Genomic DNA, 18,143 nt, shown 5'->3' on the forward strand with positions numbered 1-18,143 from the left:
GCTAAGAGCACCTTGGTACAGGCTCCCTAATTGAACAACTTTTTCTTGTATGAAGAGATCAATACTGCACCAGCTGAAAGTGATGTAAAGAGATTCAAGAAAGTGTGAGTTTGTCTCCTGACAAAAATGCACGCTAGCCCTTGTCTGTTGGGGCCAGCTGCTCAAGCCTCAATTTACTCATCTGTATAATAAGAGCAATGATAACAACCTCATATCATGGCCCAGAAGAATAAATGATTGATAACTATTCAAGTGCAATATCTAGTGCACTCAAGGCATGTTTGCTCCAGTTTTGGTTTTTACCAAAACCAAACAAACTCCAAACCCTTTGAAATGTATTTTTTATGACTTATACTTCTATGCACGATCAATTATTAAACCATTACCAACAGGGAGTATGACTAGGTTTGAGATGGTACCTCACAGCATTTTATAAATTAGTTGTTGGTGGTGTTGGTGGTGGTGGTGGTAGTGATGTGCTTGTCTGTGTGTGTGCGTGTGTGTGTGTGTGTGTGTTTGTTTTAAATTTAGGGAATTCATGTTTCATATATAGAACTGTCTTGGAATTTCAAGCATACAAGTTTGTTATTCTGAGCCATTTGATTAAATTTAACCACAGGAAACTCTTCCAAGTCCTAATGAAGCAGCAATTACATCTAAAAAGGGAGCCAAGCCAAAAAACATTCTTTTCCAATATCTCTCTTTCAAACTTCAAATTCCAGGATAAGCTCCGTGGTTTTCATTTTACTTTTGTACCATCTCTCTAAGCTGTTGGAAACATGTTAAACACAAGACAGGGAGTGTCGCTCCAGTTAGTCGGTGGTGAAGAGATTGGCAGTGGCTCTGTGTCGATACACAGATGTGTGAACGTGCACAGGCACACACATTTAAATAGTAAATACACAAAGAAAACTATAAAAATCACTTTTAAAGAAAGACCATAAACAACAGAAAACCACAGTTACCAAGAGAAAATTTGAATTAGAATTCAGAAATCAGTGATACAATTTAAGATCTCTGAATGCACATCTTTAAATTTTACTGTATAATATGTTAGTTCAAAATATAGTTTATGTAAAACAGACTTTTCAGAGAAAGCTAAAACTACCTTTTCGTTTAGAAATGAAATCTCTTTTTTTTTTGCCCCTAAATAAACCCATGATACTTGGAAGATTATAATTTTTTCCTAAAAGACACAGAAGCACACACAGTTTTATCAATGTATCATTAGTGGGGTAAAATAAATTGTTTCAATAATTAAAGAAATTACAGTTCGCCCAAACCACCTGGACACAGAACGCAATGTTATACTGCTTCTAGGTTTCCAGCATCACTTCAGCATAATAATGCAGCAGTCCTGGGCTATAGAAGACACAGAAATAATATCAAAAGCAATTCTTCACATTTGGATCTCACCACATCAAGTGCAAATAGTGAACTTAAACATGAAAATACAATTTGCTCCTTCTAAAGTATACATTTTTATCTCTTGCAAAAAAGAAAAGAAACCACATTCATTTCCAACGCCTCCAGGTAAAGAGGGTAGCATCCATCATAAGTGCAGAGAATGTCTGAAGGATTTAGAAGCAATCTTTTCATAATGCTTCTTTGGGTGAGGAAGTGGAGTTATGAGTTACTCAAAATTCATAAAGATTATTAAGTTTACATCCTCACAGAAGATCTGCTCCCACTGTATCTCTCCGCTACACTGCCAGTATTCTAGCCCAAAACCATTGAGAACCTGTCTCTGGTTCAGGACGTTCATCCATTTTGTGGCATTAGTGCTCTGCTGCATAAAATAAAGGTTCTGTCCCAGTCGAAACAAAACAACAACAACAACAAAACAAATTGCTTTCAGTGAACCAGTCTGCAATATCTACGCTGAATTCAAGGTATTCATTCTATCAGCATTCCTTCATGTAAGTGATTTTAACAGGTAAGTAAATTCCTATTTCAGCAGGTTTACTCCAGATTATCAACTTGTGTGTCTGTGCCTGCCGGGCTATTTGAATGATTACCTGAGCCCCCAAAGGCCTGGGTGAGGACGGTTTCTGCACCCACGGCTGTAATCCCTCACAGTGAGGAAGGCTCCTAAACAACAGTCGGCTCTCCTGCTTGATGAATTCCAACCTTTCAGCTCATCTAAAATGAGCCGATGGGCTTCATGTTTTTCCTTCCTACTCTTCGCTTAGGTCTATGGGAAGTTATGAAACATATTTTTCTAGCCCTCCCAGGAGCAAGGCCAGGTTCACAATTTGACCTCAGAAATGCAGCAGTCCTGCAAAGCCAGACAGCCTGATAGAACCGAGTGTCAGCGCTCTCTGTCTGGCCTACACACACCATAACGTGCAGCACGGAGCAATGTTACTTATGGGAAATGACAAGCAATGGATCAGTGGGGGAAAAATAATGGGATTTAATCACGTAAGAATATCACAGGCACACGGTTCCCTTTCAGCAAGCTGTCCCACTACAGGTGAGAGCACAATGTTCTTAGGAAACTAACCACCTATAATTTATAATGGAGCTGCCTAACCAGCTATTTTAATCAGATTAAGTTATAGGATTCTTGACACACCCAGAGATTCCCATCATGTCAATATCTCCCTAGAGAACGGTTTTAAACAAACATACAGAAATATCTATCTATGCATTAGAGAGACATCTTAGATGTGTGACAAATGATCCCAGAAACAGATCAGACTCAGAGGAAAGACTGTCACAGACTAATTATGGACCCTGCTGCTGGAAAAGGAAGACTGACCCTGCAGTCTTATTTACACAATTTCCAGCCAGAGGGCTGTAAAGTGCAGCCCCAGTGGGGGCATTTCCATCTGAAACCCAAGGGCACCTGCATTAAGGAAACCGGTGTAAACGAATCCCTTTGCTCAATGACAGAAGAGAAGACACGAATACTTCAATTATCTTGATATGGAATGCATGTGCTGACCTTCTTGGGATTCTACATAATGAGATACAGGTACCTCTTATTTATTTAATATTATTATTATTGTTTGCACTTTACTAGGCATTCAATTAGAAGGAGGACATTTTGAGGCAAGAATGATAAACTCTTTAGACAGAAGGTAGTGATTCAAAAATTGCAAAACTTCAGCTTTCAAAAATAGCCTAAGTGACCTCTTGCAGTACTCTGACCACTCCACAGGCAAGCAGGAGGCAACCCCTGTGAAGAGCAAATTCTGGCAAAGTTCTCTCTTCACAGATGATGCACAGCTTAAGCTATAATGAGTTTTTGGGTTACAAATGCTGAACGCATTAATATTCCTTGATGATAATTATCACAGTATAAGCACCTTTCCCAATGTGAGTAGCATAAAGCAACTGAAGCAGCATTTTTAGTACATTTGAAACAAGCTGGAAAATGGGATTTTCTACTCTTGTAACCTGAGGTCAACATACATCAAGCACTGCATATTAAACACACCTATATGCGACTCCGCTTCGCTTTCGCTCCCTTTGCTTCACAGACACCTAAAGCTCTCTCCTTTACCCACTCTTCATTATGAAATCCTTAATATGAACATATATGCGGTATACATAATCTCAAAACAAAATGTATTTCCACCCCATCATGACGAATCCTGTGTTTCTTCTTATGAGAACACAAATAGCAAATAGGATCAGTAAGCCGTGTTTTACAGATGAGACGTGTGTCTGTGCGGTTTGAATGAATACTGTGGTCACTGGCTGCATATAAAACAGGGGGAAAACTAGAGTCTAGCAAATGGGCTCCTAGAAGAACCAAACACACATTTCATACAGATCCCAGCAAACTACCAATCTTTATCTTTACACCTTCAAAACTAATAATACTATTAAGCACTGAAAGGTTTAACTGTGAATTCAAACCTACCAACACAATGACAGTAATGAAGTCAGCACTGCATTTACTGTCAATATTTTTGTGTAAGGCTCCTAGAAACCAATTTTCATTCCCGATTAAAAGAACAATTATTGCTATTTGGATAACTATCAAATATTATAAGACAAAAACTGATAAAGATGACCCATTTTGCATCATACCAATGTGTATAACAATATCTGTCTAATATTCAATATTTGCTACAGCATACCCAAAATAGAGGCTGAAAGGATTCTCAATGTACTGTACCCCAATTTGATGTGATAATATCCTCGGAACGGACTGTAAATTGATTTTCCCTCATCTCTCTTTCTTCCCCTCGCCCTACTCAATAAAAAAGAGAAAACATTTATTATAAAGCTCAACGGATGTTAGGACAGCTTAAGATAATCACACTTAAGGTCTTCTTTTATGTATTTTTTGTGACATGCTATAATGTCATGTTAGTACTCGATGTAAATAATCCCCAAAGCACTTTGACTCAACAATGACAAAATGAAAGCCAGTTTGCACCCTTAATCCAAAGGATGTGAATTGATGGAGGTATTCTGTAGGTGTGAATCTGCTGAACTCATTTGTACCACATTACCCCACACTCCATTTAGAAAACATGCCACGCTACAACTGCTTCCAGTTCTCCAACATCATTTTTACTTATGTGCTGCAAAAATGTCTTAAAATCCCATTTGAATAGATGGTAGGGTTATGAGGGAACCTTTACTAAATATTTAACAGCACTATCGGCTTATTAAATACTATAATGTGAGAGCCATGAAAGCACGATATACAGTGCTTGCCTTTTTTTTTTTAACTTAATGCTGGTGCTCGTTTGGAACACTCCACAAGCCCATTCATCAGTAGAACTGATGCATTTTAAAAAGTCCTCATTTACTAGCAGATAAATGTGGTTAGAGAACCTTTTTAGTATAGAAATGATTGAAAACCTATTCGGTTGTACTGTGCAAAATTTACTTTACTATGGCTAGAAATAAAATGCTCACAAAACATTTAAAAGGCCATTTTGAAATAATATGCAAAAGCGAAGAAACACAGCTTTGAAATATAAGAAAGTAGGGTCAATTTTTGGTTCACCAGAATATAAATACACCAAAACAAGGCAACAGATTCATTGACAGCTGATAAAGCACATGTATTCATAAAATCTGGAAATAATATTTCAAATACATACCGTATAATGAGATTACCGTTTGAGACTGTTGCTTTTGACCATGACATTGTTGGCAGGTGACTTCATTTGCAACTAATCATAATTGCCTTTTTTAAAAAAATGGGTTAATCTTATTTTTGCATATAATTTGTTAAGATATCTAACTAAAATTTTACCTTTTTAAGAAAGGTTAATCAGAATATTTTAACCTATTACAGTGTGTAGAAAATGGGAATTCTCTCTGAAAAGATATTTCTATTTTCAAAGCGATATAATATAGACTAATTTAAAGAAAACTCTTTCCACTGGAGACCTGCAGAGTGAGCATTTATTCTGTAAACACTGTAACAATGATTATCTGTCCTCCCAGTTCTCAGTGGAGACTCCTGCTTTTGAAAATGTCTTGTGGTGACTTACTAAATTCAGGCTATTTCAATTAGTATTACTGCACATTAAAAATTAATTGCATTACTGAGTGGATTAAGGTTTAAATTTCAATTCTACAGTATGTGCACTAGAAATGACAGCTAAAAATCAATGCTCTTTGGCCCACAATCGGAAGTGTGTGCGGTCAAATAGCGTGGGACTGGCGTCACCGGCCAAGCAGTTTTAAAAGACTTGATAGTTCAATTGAAGGTGTGTCAGTTCTAATTCTACATTTTAGTTTGAATGCTGCACAGTAGCCCAGCCTTAGAGAAAGAAAAACAAAACAACAGCTGCACTAACAATTTGAAAAAACAAATGGACACAGGTACTAAAATTATGACAACAAAAGGATTAGCAGTCACCCCAAATTCACATACAGTTATCCTTCAGTTAAAACCTTGTTCACAATTCTGCTCAATAAGAGCATGGGATATCAGACTTGAGTCCACAATATTTTGCTTTTTGTTATTGGGTGAAAACAGTTAGACTGGGGCAGGAAATGGGCTATTTTGTAAAGAGAAAAACTACTAGTGTATACAATATTCATAATGACTTTATTTATGTCTTAAGGAAATCTAAGAAGATACTGAAAATACAAATCTTTTTCTTAAGCAGTAATCCCACCTAGACCCCCCCCTTTTTTTAATAAATTATTAAACCTCTTTAGGGAAAGGGACAAATCAAGATGGGTAATAGTTGATCATTTTGACTGTAGATTTACAACACCTATGCAAAATGTGTGAAAAGAAATGTGTCACTTTTATTTATAGTATATTTGTTCTTTTAAGAAGATAGAGATGAGGGACATTACAAATGAAGTCAACAAAGTAAAGTAGCATCGATAAAGAACTGCAAAGCCACTCAGGGTATCTGGTTTTGGAATTGAATAGTGATTGGTATGTGCATAAGAGAAAAAAAAAATGATGTCTGCAATGTTCCTCAAGATCCCCTCTGTGTTGCACCGGTGGCCTACAGCAAGTTTGGCGGCAAGAGAGTAAAGAAGATGGAAGTAATAATAACAATAAAAAGAATAATCTGGTGCAAATGGACCCCAAGGTGTAGTTGTCATCCCTGTGCAACAATCACCCTTCACTGCAATTTACTGATGCTGCTTCATTACAATACAGCATATAAAGGGGCGATGAACAAAGTGCACTATTTAAAGCTACATGGTTAAAAGCAGCACATACCACCCTAGCAGGCACTGTGATGGGAGCTAAGTCAGACTGTGCAAAAGTGAATTGGCCTGTAAAAAAACTAAATAGAGGTGTCATCTGTATGCAGAATGGTGATCAATTTAGGGGGAAAGAGAAGAAATGGTAGCAGGGAAAAGATGTTTCCTTAGTAAAATATTAAAGGGATTCCACATTAATCTGAATTAAAACATCCTTTGAAGATGTAACAACTTGTGGCTTTGTTAAAAGGAAAAGATAAGAACTATGATGTTTCCTATTTGGAACATATAAGTGGGCTCTCTGTTTCCTATTTTTATCCTCCACAAAACGAGCTGAAACAATGTTTTTAGGTGAATGTCGACACTGTAAATTCAGGTTAATATTATTGAAAAGAGAGAGCGCCAGATTTTCTAATTCTTGCCTGCTGTAATTGAAAGTCTAACTTTTCAGTTAGTTCTCAGAAGATGCTGAAGCAATGTGTTAAGAAGGAAAAAAGGGATTCATTCTTCACCAAGGATCATTGAGTATGTCATTGGTTAATTCTTGCTCTATGCTCCTCATTAGCATTGCTCTCAAGTTTCTGGTTATCATATCCGAAATATTAAGACATAATAACTACGAAGGTGCAGATAATTGGATATTAACCAGAACATACTTGACTGGGCAGGAGGTAGAGCCCTGCTTAAACTAATCCTGAAATATATTAATCACCAATTAATGAAAGGGTTTCAAATTCATTTTCTATTACAGAACACCTCCGAGTATCTAAGCTTTTTCTAACAAAATGACTTGGAATAACAGGGTAGAAATAAGAAATACAGCCATCTGATGATGGCTTGAATTAATTCTTTATAGCCTGTTGTCAGGTAATCATGACAACTATATGTCAAGCCTTGATGACTCCTTACAAAGTCTGATGAAAAGAAGAGGGTACACTTTTCAAAGTTCAGTGGCCTTTGTTTAAATTCCAAATTTATGCTTTTAAATAGCAGAATCATGGCTAAATATTTCATCAGAGAGCTGTCATAATATTAACTAAGTCTTCCACCTCTAGACTTCCAATCCAACAACAGATGTACTCTTAAAATATAAAGCCAATTAATGGGAGCCCAGAGAACTCCAGCAAAGACATGCCTTATATACAGTAAACACTAAGTTGTAATAAGTTGGTGATGTATTAAGGGATAGAAACCTTGTCTAGTTGAAATGTCATCACCATTTACTTACATGGAAATAAAGTAATGCTAAAGAAAAAACAGGAACAAAGAAAAAAATAAGAAGAGGATAGAGAAGGAAAGTCATATTCTGCATGTTCCACATGGCTGTGGGATTGGGTCTGATATGTACGTCTCACAGATGTTTTATTAGTTTGCCTTTAAAAGCCTCACCACAGTCTGTAGAAAAACTTCTGTAAGTATTCACTGGAGTTAGAGAAATTGCTATAAAAATGCCATTCATCTTAAAGAAAAAAGTAAAATTTCTAAGTCCATTATTCTCACAAAGTGATTCTAATATCTTTTCGTACTTAAATGATGTAGCTCCTCCAGACTCTGAAAATGACTTTACATTTTTATGTCAGAGAAAACAAGGTGTTCGGATGAATGCAATGTAAACGAGGATTTAAAATGACACTACTTCTCTACTGATCCTGCCTTTATTCACGTCATTTGATGAAAATACTAAGAAAGCTCTTGTTATCTCAGATTTTTTTTTAATTCGGTTGTTTGTTGACTTTAATTTTAATAACTCTTAAATAGGCACTCACAGCAGATGAACTTAAAATATGCTGGCAAGCTGGCCCTTTTATCAACAATTTTGCCATAGAAATACACAAACATTTCAATGGCTCTTCATTAGCAAACAAATCAACAAGTGATATTTTAATGCATGACTTTATTCCGTCTCTGTGGGGACTGCAGTTGAGAGTGTGATGTACAGTACAGAGAAAGGAATTATCAGCCACAACGTCCCAGGGCTCTCCCCATTGAGGACTTCGCAGCCTCTGCTTAAAGACTGCATTTAATTGACTGATAGACAGTAGCTTCTTTGTTCACAGAAGACAGCGAAGTAATGGCAGCTTGAAAATCGTACCATCTACAGGGTCTCCTGAGACTAGTAACAGGGGGATATGTGTCAGGAATAAATAAATAATCTAATTATTAAGCCACTTCCTGTCAAGTTAACTCCAATTTGTTGGCTTTTGAAGGCAACAAAACGAGGCATTTTTCCTCATTATGCTTCTCTTTTTATACCAGTGGTAATCACAGGCGGATTAAAGGGTGCCTGATTGGTTTTTTTGTCAAGGAACTGAGAAGCAGCCAACAGTACAGAAAAACAGAGTTGGGGTTAGAAGAAATTTCATGCTTGTCTCCTTTCCAGCTCCCTAACAGCCCACACGGCTGCCCCATACAGAGCTGCCAGCTGTACAGCAAATGTGTACCCCTCCAACTGAGGCCTACCGGGCCACAGACGCCATCCTGAGAGCTGTGAGATACCTTGCAATCTTGGCAGGTAGCTACTGCTGTCATAGGCATAATTCTAAAGGTGACCTACGAAACCCCATCAGCTCACCAAATGCAACAATATGAGCAGCTGAAGTTCGACACCCACTCTCCATATTGGCTCCCTTTCCTTTGTTTACGGCTATTAATGGCCTTGAAACTAGGAAATAACCTATGGAAATAGGTCAGCAGAGACCTTTTCTTTTGATGTGGATGAGCTGATCCTGTGGAAATAGGTCACGGTGTGTGTGTGTGTGTGTGTGTGTGGGCGCGTGCGCGTGCACGCATGTGTGCAGGCATCTATCTGTGTACGTATTGCTGATGACTTTGAGTACCCTCCATTCAGAAATGCTTTGCAAACTTCATTCAGAAACAGATACCTATGTTTCATAATTACATATCAAACAGTGAGTGATAAATGGATACATCTGTGGTATGTTCTCCAGGAAGTCAAAGGTGAAGACAAAATGAGAGCCCAAAGCCCCGCCATGGTACCTCTGCCAGTCATGTGGCACTATTTATCTGGCTTGGCCTCCCTGCCAAGCGTCTCAGTACAGGGCCTAGGAAGACAGGCTGGCGTCCCGTCATTCTCTACTTGAGAACATTCTTCTGAGGCCTCTTTAAGGGCAGCATGTTCTAAAAAGTAACTGAATCTTCGATCTGTCTATGGGCTCAGCCAGAATCCTCAGTCTCTCAGAAAATTAACATCACAAGCAATGTCTAAGAGGCTTTCTTTGGGGCTTGTAAATTAGAAACTGCACTAAGTGCCAGTATTTTTCACTTATTTTAAATCAAAGCTGCTAGACGCAAGCTAAAACACACAACAAGGATCAACACCCTGATTTGTCTTTTAATAGCATAACACTGAAATTGGGAGACAGATCCAAAGATTTGCACACAAAGTTGTTTAAGAAATGAGACTCCAAATAACCAAGACAAGCCCCTGAAAACTCTGCCTTTCTCCAAAAAGTCTCATTTTTCTTTAATTTTCTTTTAAATTGTCTTTGTTTTGGGGAGGGCTGACAGAGAGGAGCCTTGGTAAGATTCTATGTTCCCTCTTTGCACTCAGTGAACACTGCAGCTATGTTATATTTATGCCTGCGTATGTCCTTTCTGAATACATCTTGAATTTTTGTTAAATTGCGCAGATAATTAAACTCTCTTCATATTTACAGTCTGCTTCATTGGTACCATGAATTCTGTTTTCAGTTACTGTCTGCAAATTCCCTCTCTGAACAATTTCATACTAAGCAATAACACTTCATTTTACATAAGTTTTATCTGATGTCCCCATACAGAGCTGCCAGCTGTACAGCAAATGTGTGGTTCTCAAACTGAGGCCTACCAGGCCACAGGCGCCATCCTGAGATCTATAAGGCACCTTGCTGTCATTGGCAAGCTTTCCCTGCTATCACTGTGACCATCACTCCACACTGCACACAACTTAAAATCATCTGATTATTAGAATTTGTGGCCCACACTCCATTTTATCCTTTATTTAATCTATCCCCAGATCACACATTTGTTTAAATGTTTTGGCTGGTTTACAAATCATGCAGCCATCTGCACAGTAGGTGTGACACCATTTTTTAGACAAAAGTTACGTTATAAACAAAGATAAAGTCATTTGAAATGCTTTGGTGTTTGTTATTCTGCCTGGTTCACTTGGACCAACTCTAAGAAATAAATAGAATTATCTGTGTAAATCGATGAACATCTATGAAAAACAACACCCAGCAGAACGCCCAGCTTGCTCCATTACCTACGTTAATATCATGACAGCTGAGGAGAGATGACCTGGCCCACTTCTCATCTCTCCTGTACAGATGGCTATTAAAGAGAAAGTATCCCTTTTGTATGGTCCATGTAGAAACCCTTTATGGGCTTTTCAAATAAGCCAGCATTGCCCACATGAGGGTAGCTTTCTGTTACCATTAAACTGCCCAGATTTCATCTTTTTTAATCCAGCTCTTGATGAAATAAGCTGGTATTTCATCATATTTAACACCAAATGCTTGTTTCTTAATTCCCTGAATTTTGCAAGCAATCAAATAAAGATGGTTTTTAAAAAAAGATTCAATAATCTTCTCATTTAGAATGAATATAAACCAAGGCTCCAAAAAATCTCAATGATTTTGAGTTTCTTAGGATAATATAGAGATTATATACATACACACACACATATATATACCCACACATATAGACATTATCATAGATTCATTTCTATTCATTCTTTTGAAAACAGCCAATGAAAGCAGAGAATTTAAAGGGCAACATGGCCCTTTATGTTCCTATGTAGAGATCCATATCTTTGGATATTTCCCCTTAAGACATAAAATCTAAAACCACTATAGACCTCAAAATATTGGTTTTAGTCTATTCTAAACCAAGAGCACTCAAGCTGAAATGCTTCAGAGGTGATACTGAATGTCACAAAACATGAAATGAAGATTAGTCACATAGTACACCAACCACCAAAGAAATGAAAGGAAAAGAATGCCATTTGTGACCTTGGGCATCAAACAAATTGCAGAATGTGTGAATGCCACTTGCCACAAGAGCAGACTAAAATTTCACCACACTGTTGGAAATTGATTTATGCATTCTTTATGTCTTGACATCAGTGATGTATATCATGTGTAACATAACACACAGGGTACGTATCTTCTCACATGCATTGTAGAAGAGCTGAATCTTTTCCTAGTCTTTTAAAAATTGTGATTATCTATAAAACAGTGAGTATTAGAGATATGAATAAAGATAGTTAGTATCTTTGTATAGACATTTTCTTATTAGTGAGCAATTTGCTCGCTATGTTTGCATCCCAAATTCTAGTTCTGCTTTTCTGAGAGATAAATATCTTTCCTTTCCCAAAATGCTTTAGCATCACCCTTGATCTGTCTAGGACATGTTTATTTGTGAGTATTTCTGGATTTCCTATCTTTTCACAAAATGGGATATTGTGACACTTAAACACAATATTGCCATTATAATACTGGTCTTTCTAATCAAATGAAAAAAAATGCAAAAAATAAAACTTACAAAGCAACCATTTCTAAGCATATTTTTAAAAATAATTCTTACATAAATGATTTGTACCCATTTCTTTCATATTCTCCACCCATGAACTTTGAAAGAGAGTTCTGGAAACAGTCATAACTATATCCTGACTACTTGTCCTCCAAAGTCCATGGCTGTAGTAATCAGTTCCAAGGATAATGGTATTTCTCCCCTTTGATCATTTCTTTGTCAAGACGATTGGCCTTCGATGGGGAGTGTACCACTGGTTGTCTACCACCAGCCGCTCGCAATTTGCTCACTGTGTTTCATGAGACAGTTGTTTCTGGCTGTTTGGAACACATTTGTCTCTTTGGGGATTTATGCGCTAGTTGCAATGCCAACCTCCATAGTGATCGAAATTTCTTCCTAACTAAAATAGATAATTAGAGGCTGGTAATTATTGGTCAAGAATTATCAGAGTGAAAAAATTAAGCTTCTCATAAATAGTTCTTGGCAATGTCATCTCTTCATATTATCTCATGCCTAACAGCCCTTTATTCAGAGCACTTACAAATTTACTCTACGCTGTTGAGCCTCGTAATTTTATATGAAGCAATCCCTTTTCTGGGTTAAACACATTTAAATTCTCTGGTTTCATCTCTATTTGTGCTAATCCATACCAAATAATAATAATAACAGAAAGCTGAAAGAGGAAAATAACAATAAATATTTATTATGCTGATAGAAAGGGAAGGATGAATAGCAAATTAAAGAACCTAATACAGGACGGCTTCTTTTTGTATTCTCAGGTCAAAAGCCAATGTAAACTATGTGAAATGAACAAAGGAAGACAAAAAAAATTTTCTCATCTGCACAGACATTAAAAGAAGGAAATCTTTTCCCCAGGAAAGCTGTTAAAATGTTTTGTAGCTCTTTTTTGTGTGTGTGTAAAGAAGAAAAGAAACCCCTGAATAGTCACTGGTTTGATTTCTTACTGCAACTATGTCAAAATGTGGTGGAGAGTGAGGTTTGGTTTTTTTTTTCCTTAATAGACATAAGTCAAATCCCTAGTGCATTTTTATCGAGTAATTATTCCTGCGACTCAGACCATGTGTCCACACCTAGCTGCAAAACGGCACTTAAGAAGAGCACCTCCAGTATGTACCTGGTAGAAACATTGATGGTTTTCCTTTCACAAATGTCCCTGGCCTATAGCCTGGGACCAGCACATCCAGAAACAAGTGTAGAGGTTACTTGACATTGAGATTGCATTAAAACATACGTGCCACAAAGAAGCAAATGCAAATGACTTGGTTAAAGAAGGAATTTAAAGTTACACCTCATGGGGTCATCTGCAGATCTTGTTTTCTGTCAGGTGACATAATCCTTCCTCTAGACTGATTGAAATGTAAAATAAAATCTGCAAAAATACTATATACCCTCTTAATAAAAAGAGTAAGAGGCTTTTCACATAGTCTTTAATCCCTCTTTCCCTGCTAAATGTCTAGTTGAGATTATTTTTTGATTAGGGAAAAAAAAAAAAAGACAAAACCCACACACAGAAACACAACCTAAAAGTACCTACCCTCAGTGGAGGTATTCTAGCCAACAAAATAAGGCTGCTGCCTCATTCAAAAGACTAAGTATCACACTGGGATTTTAAAAAAGGGTATCTTAGCCTTTGTGACTCCTTCCCTTTTTGTATTCTCTCTCTCTAGATATTAACAATGCAAATGGAGTATGAGGACTTAGATGCATGGTCAACAGATAAAACAATTAAGTGGATGCTATTCATTTGTTTAGGCTTCCAGTATATAAGAGAATTATATATTTTATTATTAAAAATAGCACAAATATTAAACAACTAGGCCCTCTGGGAAAAGGAATGGAATTTGCTTCTCTGGTGGAAGGTAAATTGTCAAATGCTCAGACGCTAAGAGGCAGTGAATATCATAGTAATCTCCACAAGATACAGGGGAAAGATCTTGGGAAAGCACTAACGATGCAAGGAATGTAAGACAAATACAAACTGGAAAGGTATGAAGCCATTTAAAAAGAAGGGCCAGAAGAAACTGATGAACCCTATGGGCAAAATGATACTAAAATTGAAAAATCAAAAAGTCCTCTTATGCTCAACATTCAATTCAGATTCTTCATGGGCAAAAGAACATGAATATTGTGGTGAAAAACATATTCAATTTGTTCATCTGGATATACTGGGATACACAATAAATCCAGAAACAGAAGTAAGTTTATATTAAATAGAACTAACCAGAAGCATGACCACAAAATTTCATTAAATTTCCCATAAGCTGCAAACTTTAAAGAACTGCTTTCATTCAAGTTTATCTAAAACTGTTCCATGAGGCAGAATCATGAACAACTGCCACAAACAAACTCTATTCAGAAAATAAAGAGATGGAAAATATTAACATTTATCATTTGACAAGAAGAATTCGTTTTTTCTAACCCCTGCTCCTCCCCCAACAAAAGTAGTTTTGAAAGTTTACACAGGGTATTTTTTCAGAATCCCAAACAGAAGGGAATTACAAGGAAACATATTATTTCAATCTCTCTTACATTTTGCCATTATCTTCTGAACATTCAGAAAAATTGTTAATGTTATTGTCACATTGAAGAATATGCTATTTAATGTGTAAGAAAATCACTAATATTATACTTAAATCTGGAAAATATAAAGTGATCAATATTTTAGCTGTTATGAATATGTTCCATTTTGCACAATTACACACTTACTTTTTATAAGCAATAATCCTCCAAAGGACCCAGCATTTGCAAACCATAAAGCAAATCCTACTGAAAAACTATTAACCAATTTTTCTACATGCTTTTGAGTCTATCTTCATTAATTTATATAAAACATTGAAAGCTTTGTTACAGTTAGTTTTAATGATCAGTAATGAGAGTTGGAGCAAACCCTTCCACTAAACAGTCTTAGAATACTTCTGATTAGTGTATAATTATACTTGTTTCACCTGAAAACAAGTTCGGCATGTAAAATATTGAATTTTATTTCCTGTCTTACAGAGTTTCATAATAGGAGAGCATGGGTTTAATTGAACTTTTTAAATATTATATTGTAATTATTTATGGTATTATAAAATACCAGGAAGTGAGTATGAAATAAAACACTCATAGTATAATAACATAAATGAGTAACAAAAATAGTACAAAGTAATAGCAATTGTCATTTTACTAGTAGAAAAATGATCTGCTTGATAAAGTTTAATTGGCTGGTAAAATTCTTAGCATTATTACTAAGTGCTTATCAAATTAAAAAACATAGGCAGTAACCCCTGAGGAATTAAGGGATAATGGGACAAGATGAATAAGTGAAAAAATTATCCTTTTAGCTTTAGCCCATGTGATTAAATGCAAAATCCAAAGAACATTGGTCTGGAGTGACTTCGGAGATCATCCCTGTACCACTTTTATAAAAATCTGTAGAAAATTTGGTGGGGAATAGAAAATGATGACTGAATTCTTTACATGATCTTTATGATCATAATTATTTCCAGGCTGTTGAAACTATACATATAAAACTATTTTATGGCAATTTAAATTATTTATGTTTCCCTATCACAAAAACTCACCACTTTAGATTTTGATACAAAGACGCTTAAGCAACACACAGTAGTGCCATTACCATAATAACTTCTGAAATTAAAACCTGTCTAAAACTCTATGGAAAGCTAACATCCAGTTCATTAACCATTCCTGTTAGTTTTCAATAATGCAAAAATGATGAGAAGTTTAATTTGTTAATCACCTGTGTTTTGACTGGCAGTAGATATATAATCCTCTGCAGAAGTCTAAACTAGCCCTTGCAGAAAATAAAATGTGCTAATGCCTTATCAGGGCTAATAATAGAAATTTAAAAAAAATCAATCATGCCTAGGTAAATCATTGATGGTTGAACAATTAATTCATCTTTAACTCTGTTTAATTATATAGGCACTGATGTACACAAGTAGAAGAAAAATTCATCTGTAATAAGGTTTAGAGCATCACTCACCAATCATGTGATTTGCAACATGAACCTGAATATCCCATTCATTGTAGAAAACCATCTGACACTTGATGCACTGATAGGTCTTCTTCTGAGAAAATAAGTATAAACAGAATTACTTAGACACATGTACTTTTTATTGTTTCTTTGTTAAAAACAAACAACCATATAGCATTATTCTGAGATGCTGGTCTTACATACATTGCTAACTAACCTACTGTTGGGCTACTGAACAGTTCCATGATTTTCTTGTGGCTTGATCCCAACACTATACTTTCAGTTGCAAACATTTAGAAAGAACAGAGATACATAATTATGGCATAATGTAATTTTAAAGGTTCCTAAACTCAAAAACAAAAGTTAGCATTAAAAAAAACTACAACACATGGCTGAGTTTCAGAAACCAATGTCTCTGAAGCTCCGGCACAATTTCATTCTGACCAAAATAACTGTGCCGTTGCTTCTAGGTATCCATAAGTAAAACCACTAATATGTTAATATTCACAGAATCTAGGTAAAAGATTTAGAGATTATAATTTTGTGCTGAAGTCTGAAATTTAGATGATGTTTTAGAAGTTGATAAGTACTAGCATTTAAATATATACGTTTTCCTATAAAGAAATCATATCACGATGAATTTTTTAACATTATTTTATAATTGTACACAGTTCCTGTGAAGTAGATAGAGCAGGAACTTTTTTATAATTCTCATAGCCTAAATGAACAAACTAAGACCAGAAAAGGAGAAAGATTTGCCTGACGTCATAGTGCTGTACAGCTGGGAAGAGAAAAGATTCTAAATGTTAGGCTCTCTGATAAAAACAGCCTTTGTGATTTCACATACTTCTTATTGAGTCCCAGTACATAGTAGATGAACTCAATAAATAAAGTAATGGATGTCTTTTCCAGAACATACTTACATAAATTCCTTCATGATGAAACATGATATTTACAATTCAAAACCATCTTGGAAAACAAAATAAACCATTATAAAAACAATCTATTCTGAAAATCTCCCAAACATGAGAAAATTACATTTGTAAAATCGCACGAATGACACTTTGCTGTAAGTCTTCTTACAGAATTATCATTTCATCTGCAGTCATATAAAATTATTTTACTAACAGGAAATACCAGCCTGCACATGACAGAATTTTAAAGAACTCAAGTTCTGTAGAACTTAACAAAATCAAAGTTAAGAACAAAAATTGAGTATCCTTGCACTTGAGATTTAAAATTATAAACGCATTAATGTAAAATGTTCGTAAGTATTGTAATTTAACAGAGTATTTTCTCCTGCAACAACGGACAATATTCCTTCCAAACTCACTGAAATACAGGCATATTTCCAACGGAAGCTGTCTAAATAATCTGATGGTCTTTGTATAATACATTAGGGATATTGTGAATTCAATGTGCTGAATCTAAATCTAACACGGACTTCGAACACTCTGACAATCATGGAGGAAGATTTACTACACTGAGCTGTTTATAAGATGCTTTTGATGGTGACATATAGAGCAACATGTGTTGCGTAAATAACATCTATCCCTTTCTTAACAATATTTCCCTTTAGAACTAGTTAGAAAATATTTCTTACTCCCCGATGACCTACATTATATATTGTTTATTAGCATACTTCTAGCATTATTCCTGATATGTGACCTTGCTGAAAAACAAAGAAACATAAACTTAATGGTTAGTCTTTTCTCTTGTTAGCACAGTAAAACATACAATATGTCGAAAACTGTCTCCAAAAATGATGACTGATGAATATGTTGGCGGAATATACCAGGGCTCTTTTTTTTTTTCCTGGTCTAATAATAAAGAATAAAATCACTTGAAAAGCCAAAATAAAAAAATACCAGCATTTACTACTATCTTCAAAATGAACTGTCACATTTGAAGATCTGTGTATTTAAGTTTTCTTTTATCATTGGGTAAAAAATACTTTTGTCAC

The 18,143-nt window shown here is 35.8% G+C and overlaps 1 protein-coding gene across 4 annotated transcripts in view; it reads right to left on the reverse strand.

Annotated features, from left to right (window-relative positions):
• Positions 1-18,143, reverse strand: part of ZNF521 (zinc finger protein 521) — a 275,007-nt gene that overhangs the window by 112,090 nt on the left and 144,774 nt on the right. For all 4 annotated transcript variants that reach the window (XM_012641756.1, XM_012641760.1, XM_012641758.1 and 1 more), the window contains one exon: positions 16,190-16,274. In XM_012641756.1, coding sequence (XP_012497210.1) covers positions 16,190-16,274 — 85 coding nt within the window. The remainder of the gene's footprint in view (positions 1-16,189; positions 16,275-18,143) is intronic.

This window comes from Propithecus coquereli, unplaced genomic scaffold (genome assembly GCF_000956105.1).
Source record: "Propithecus coquereli isolate 6110/MARCELLA unplaced genomic scaffold, Pcoq_1.0 Scaffold17, whole genome shotgun sequence".
Classification (NCBI taxonomy): domain Eukaryota; kingdom Metazoa; phylum Chordata; class Mammalia; order Primates; family Indriidae; genus Propithecus; species Propithecus coquereli.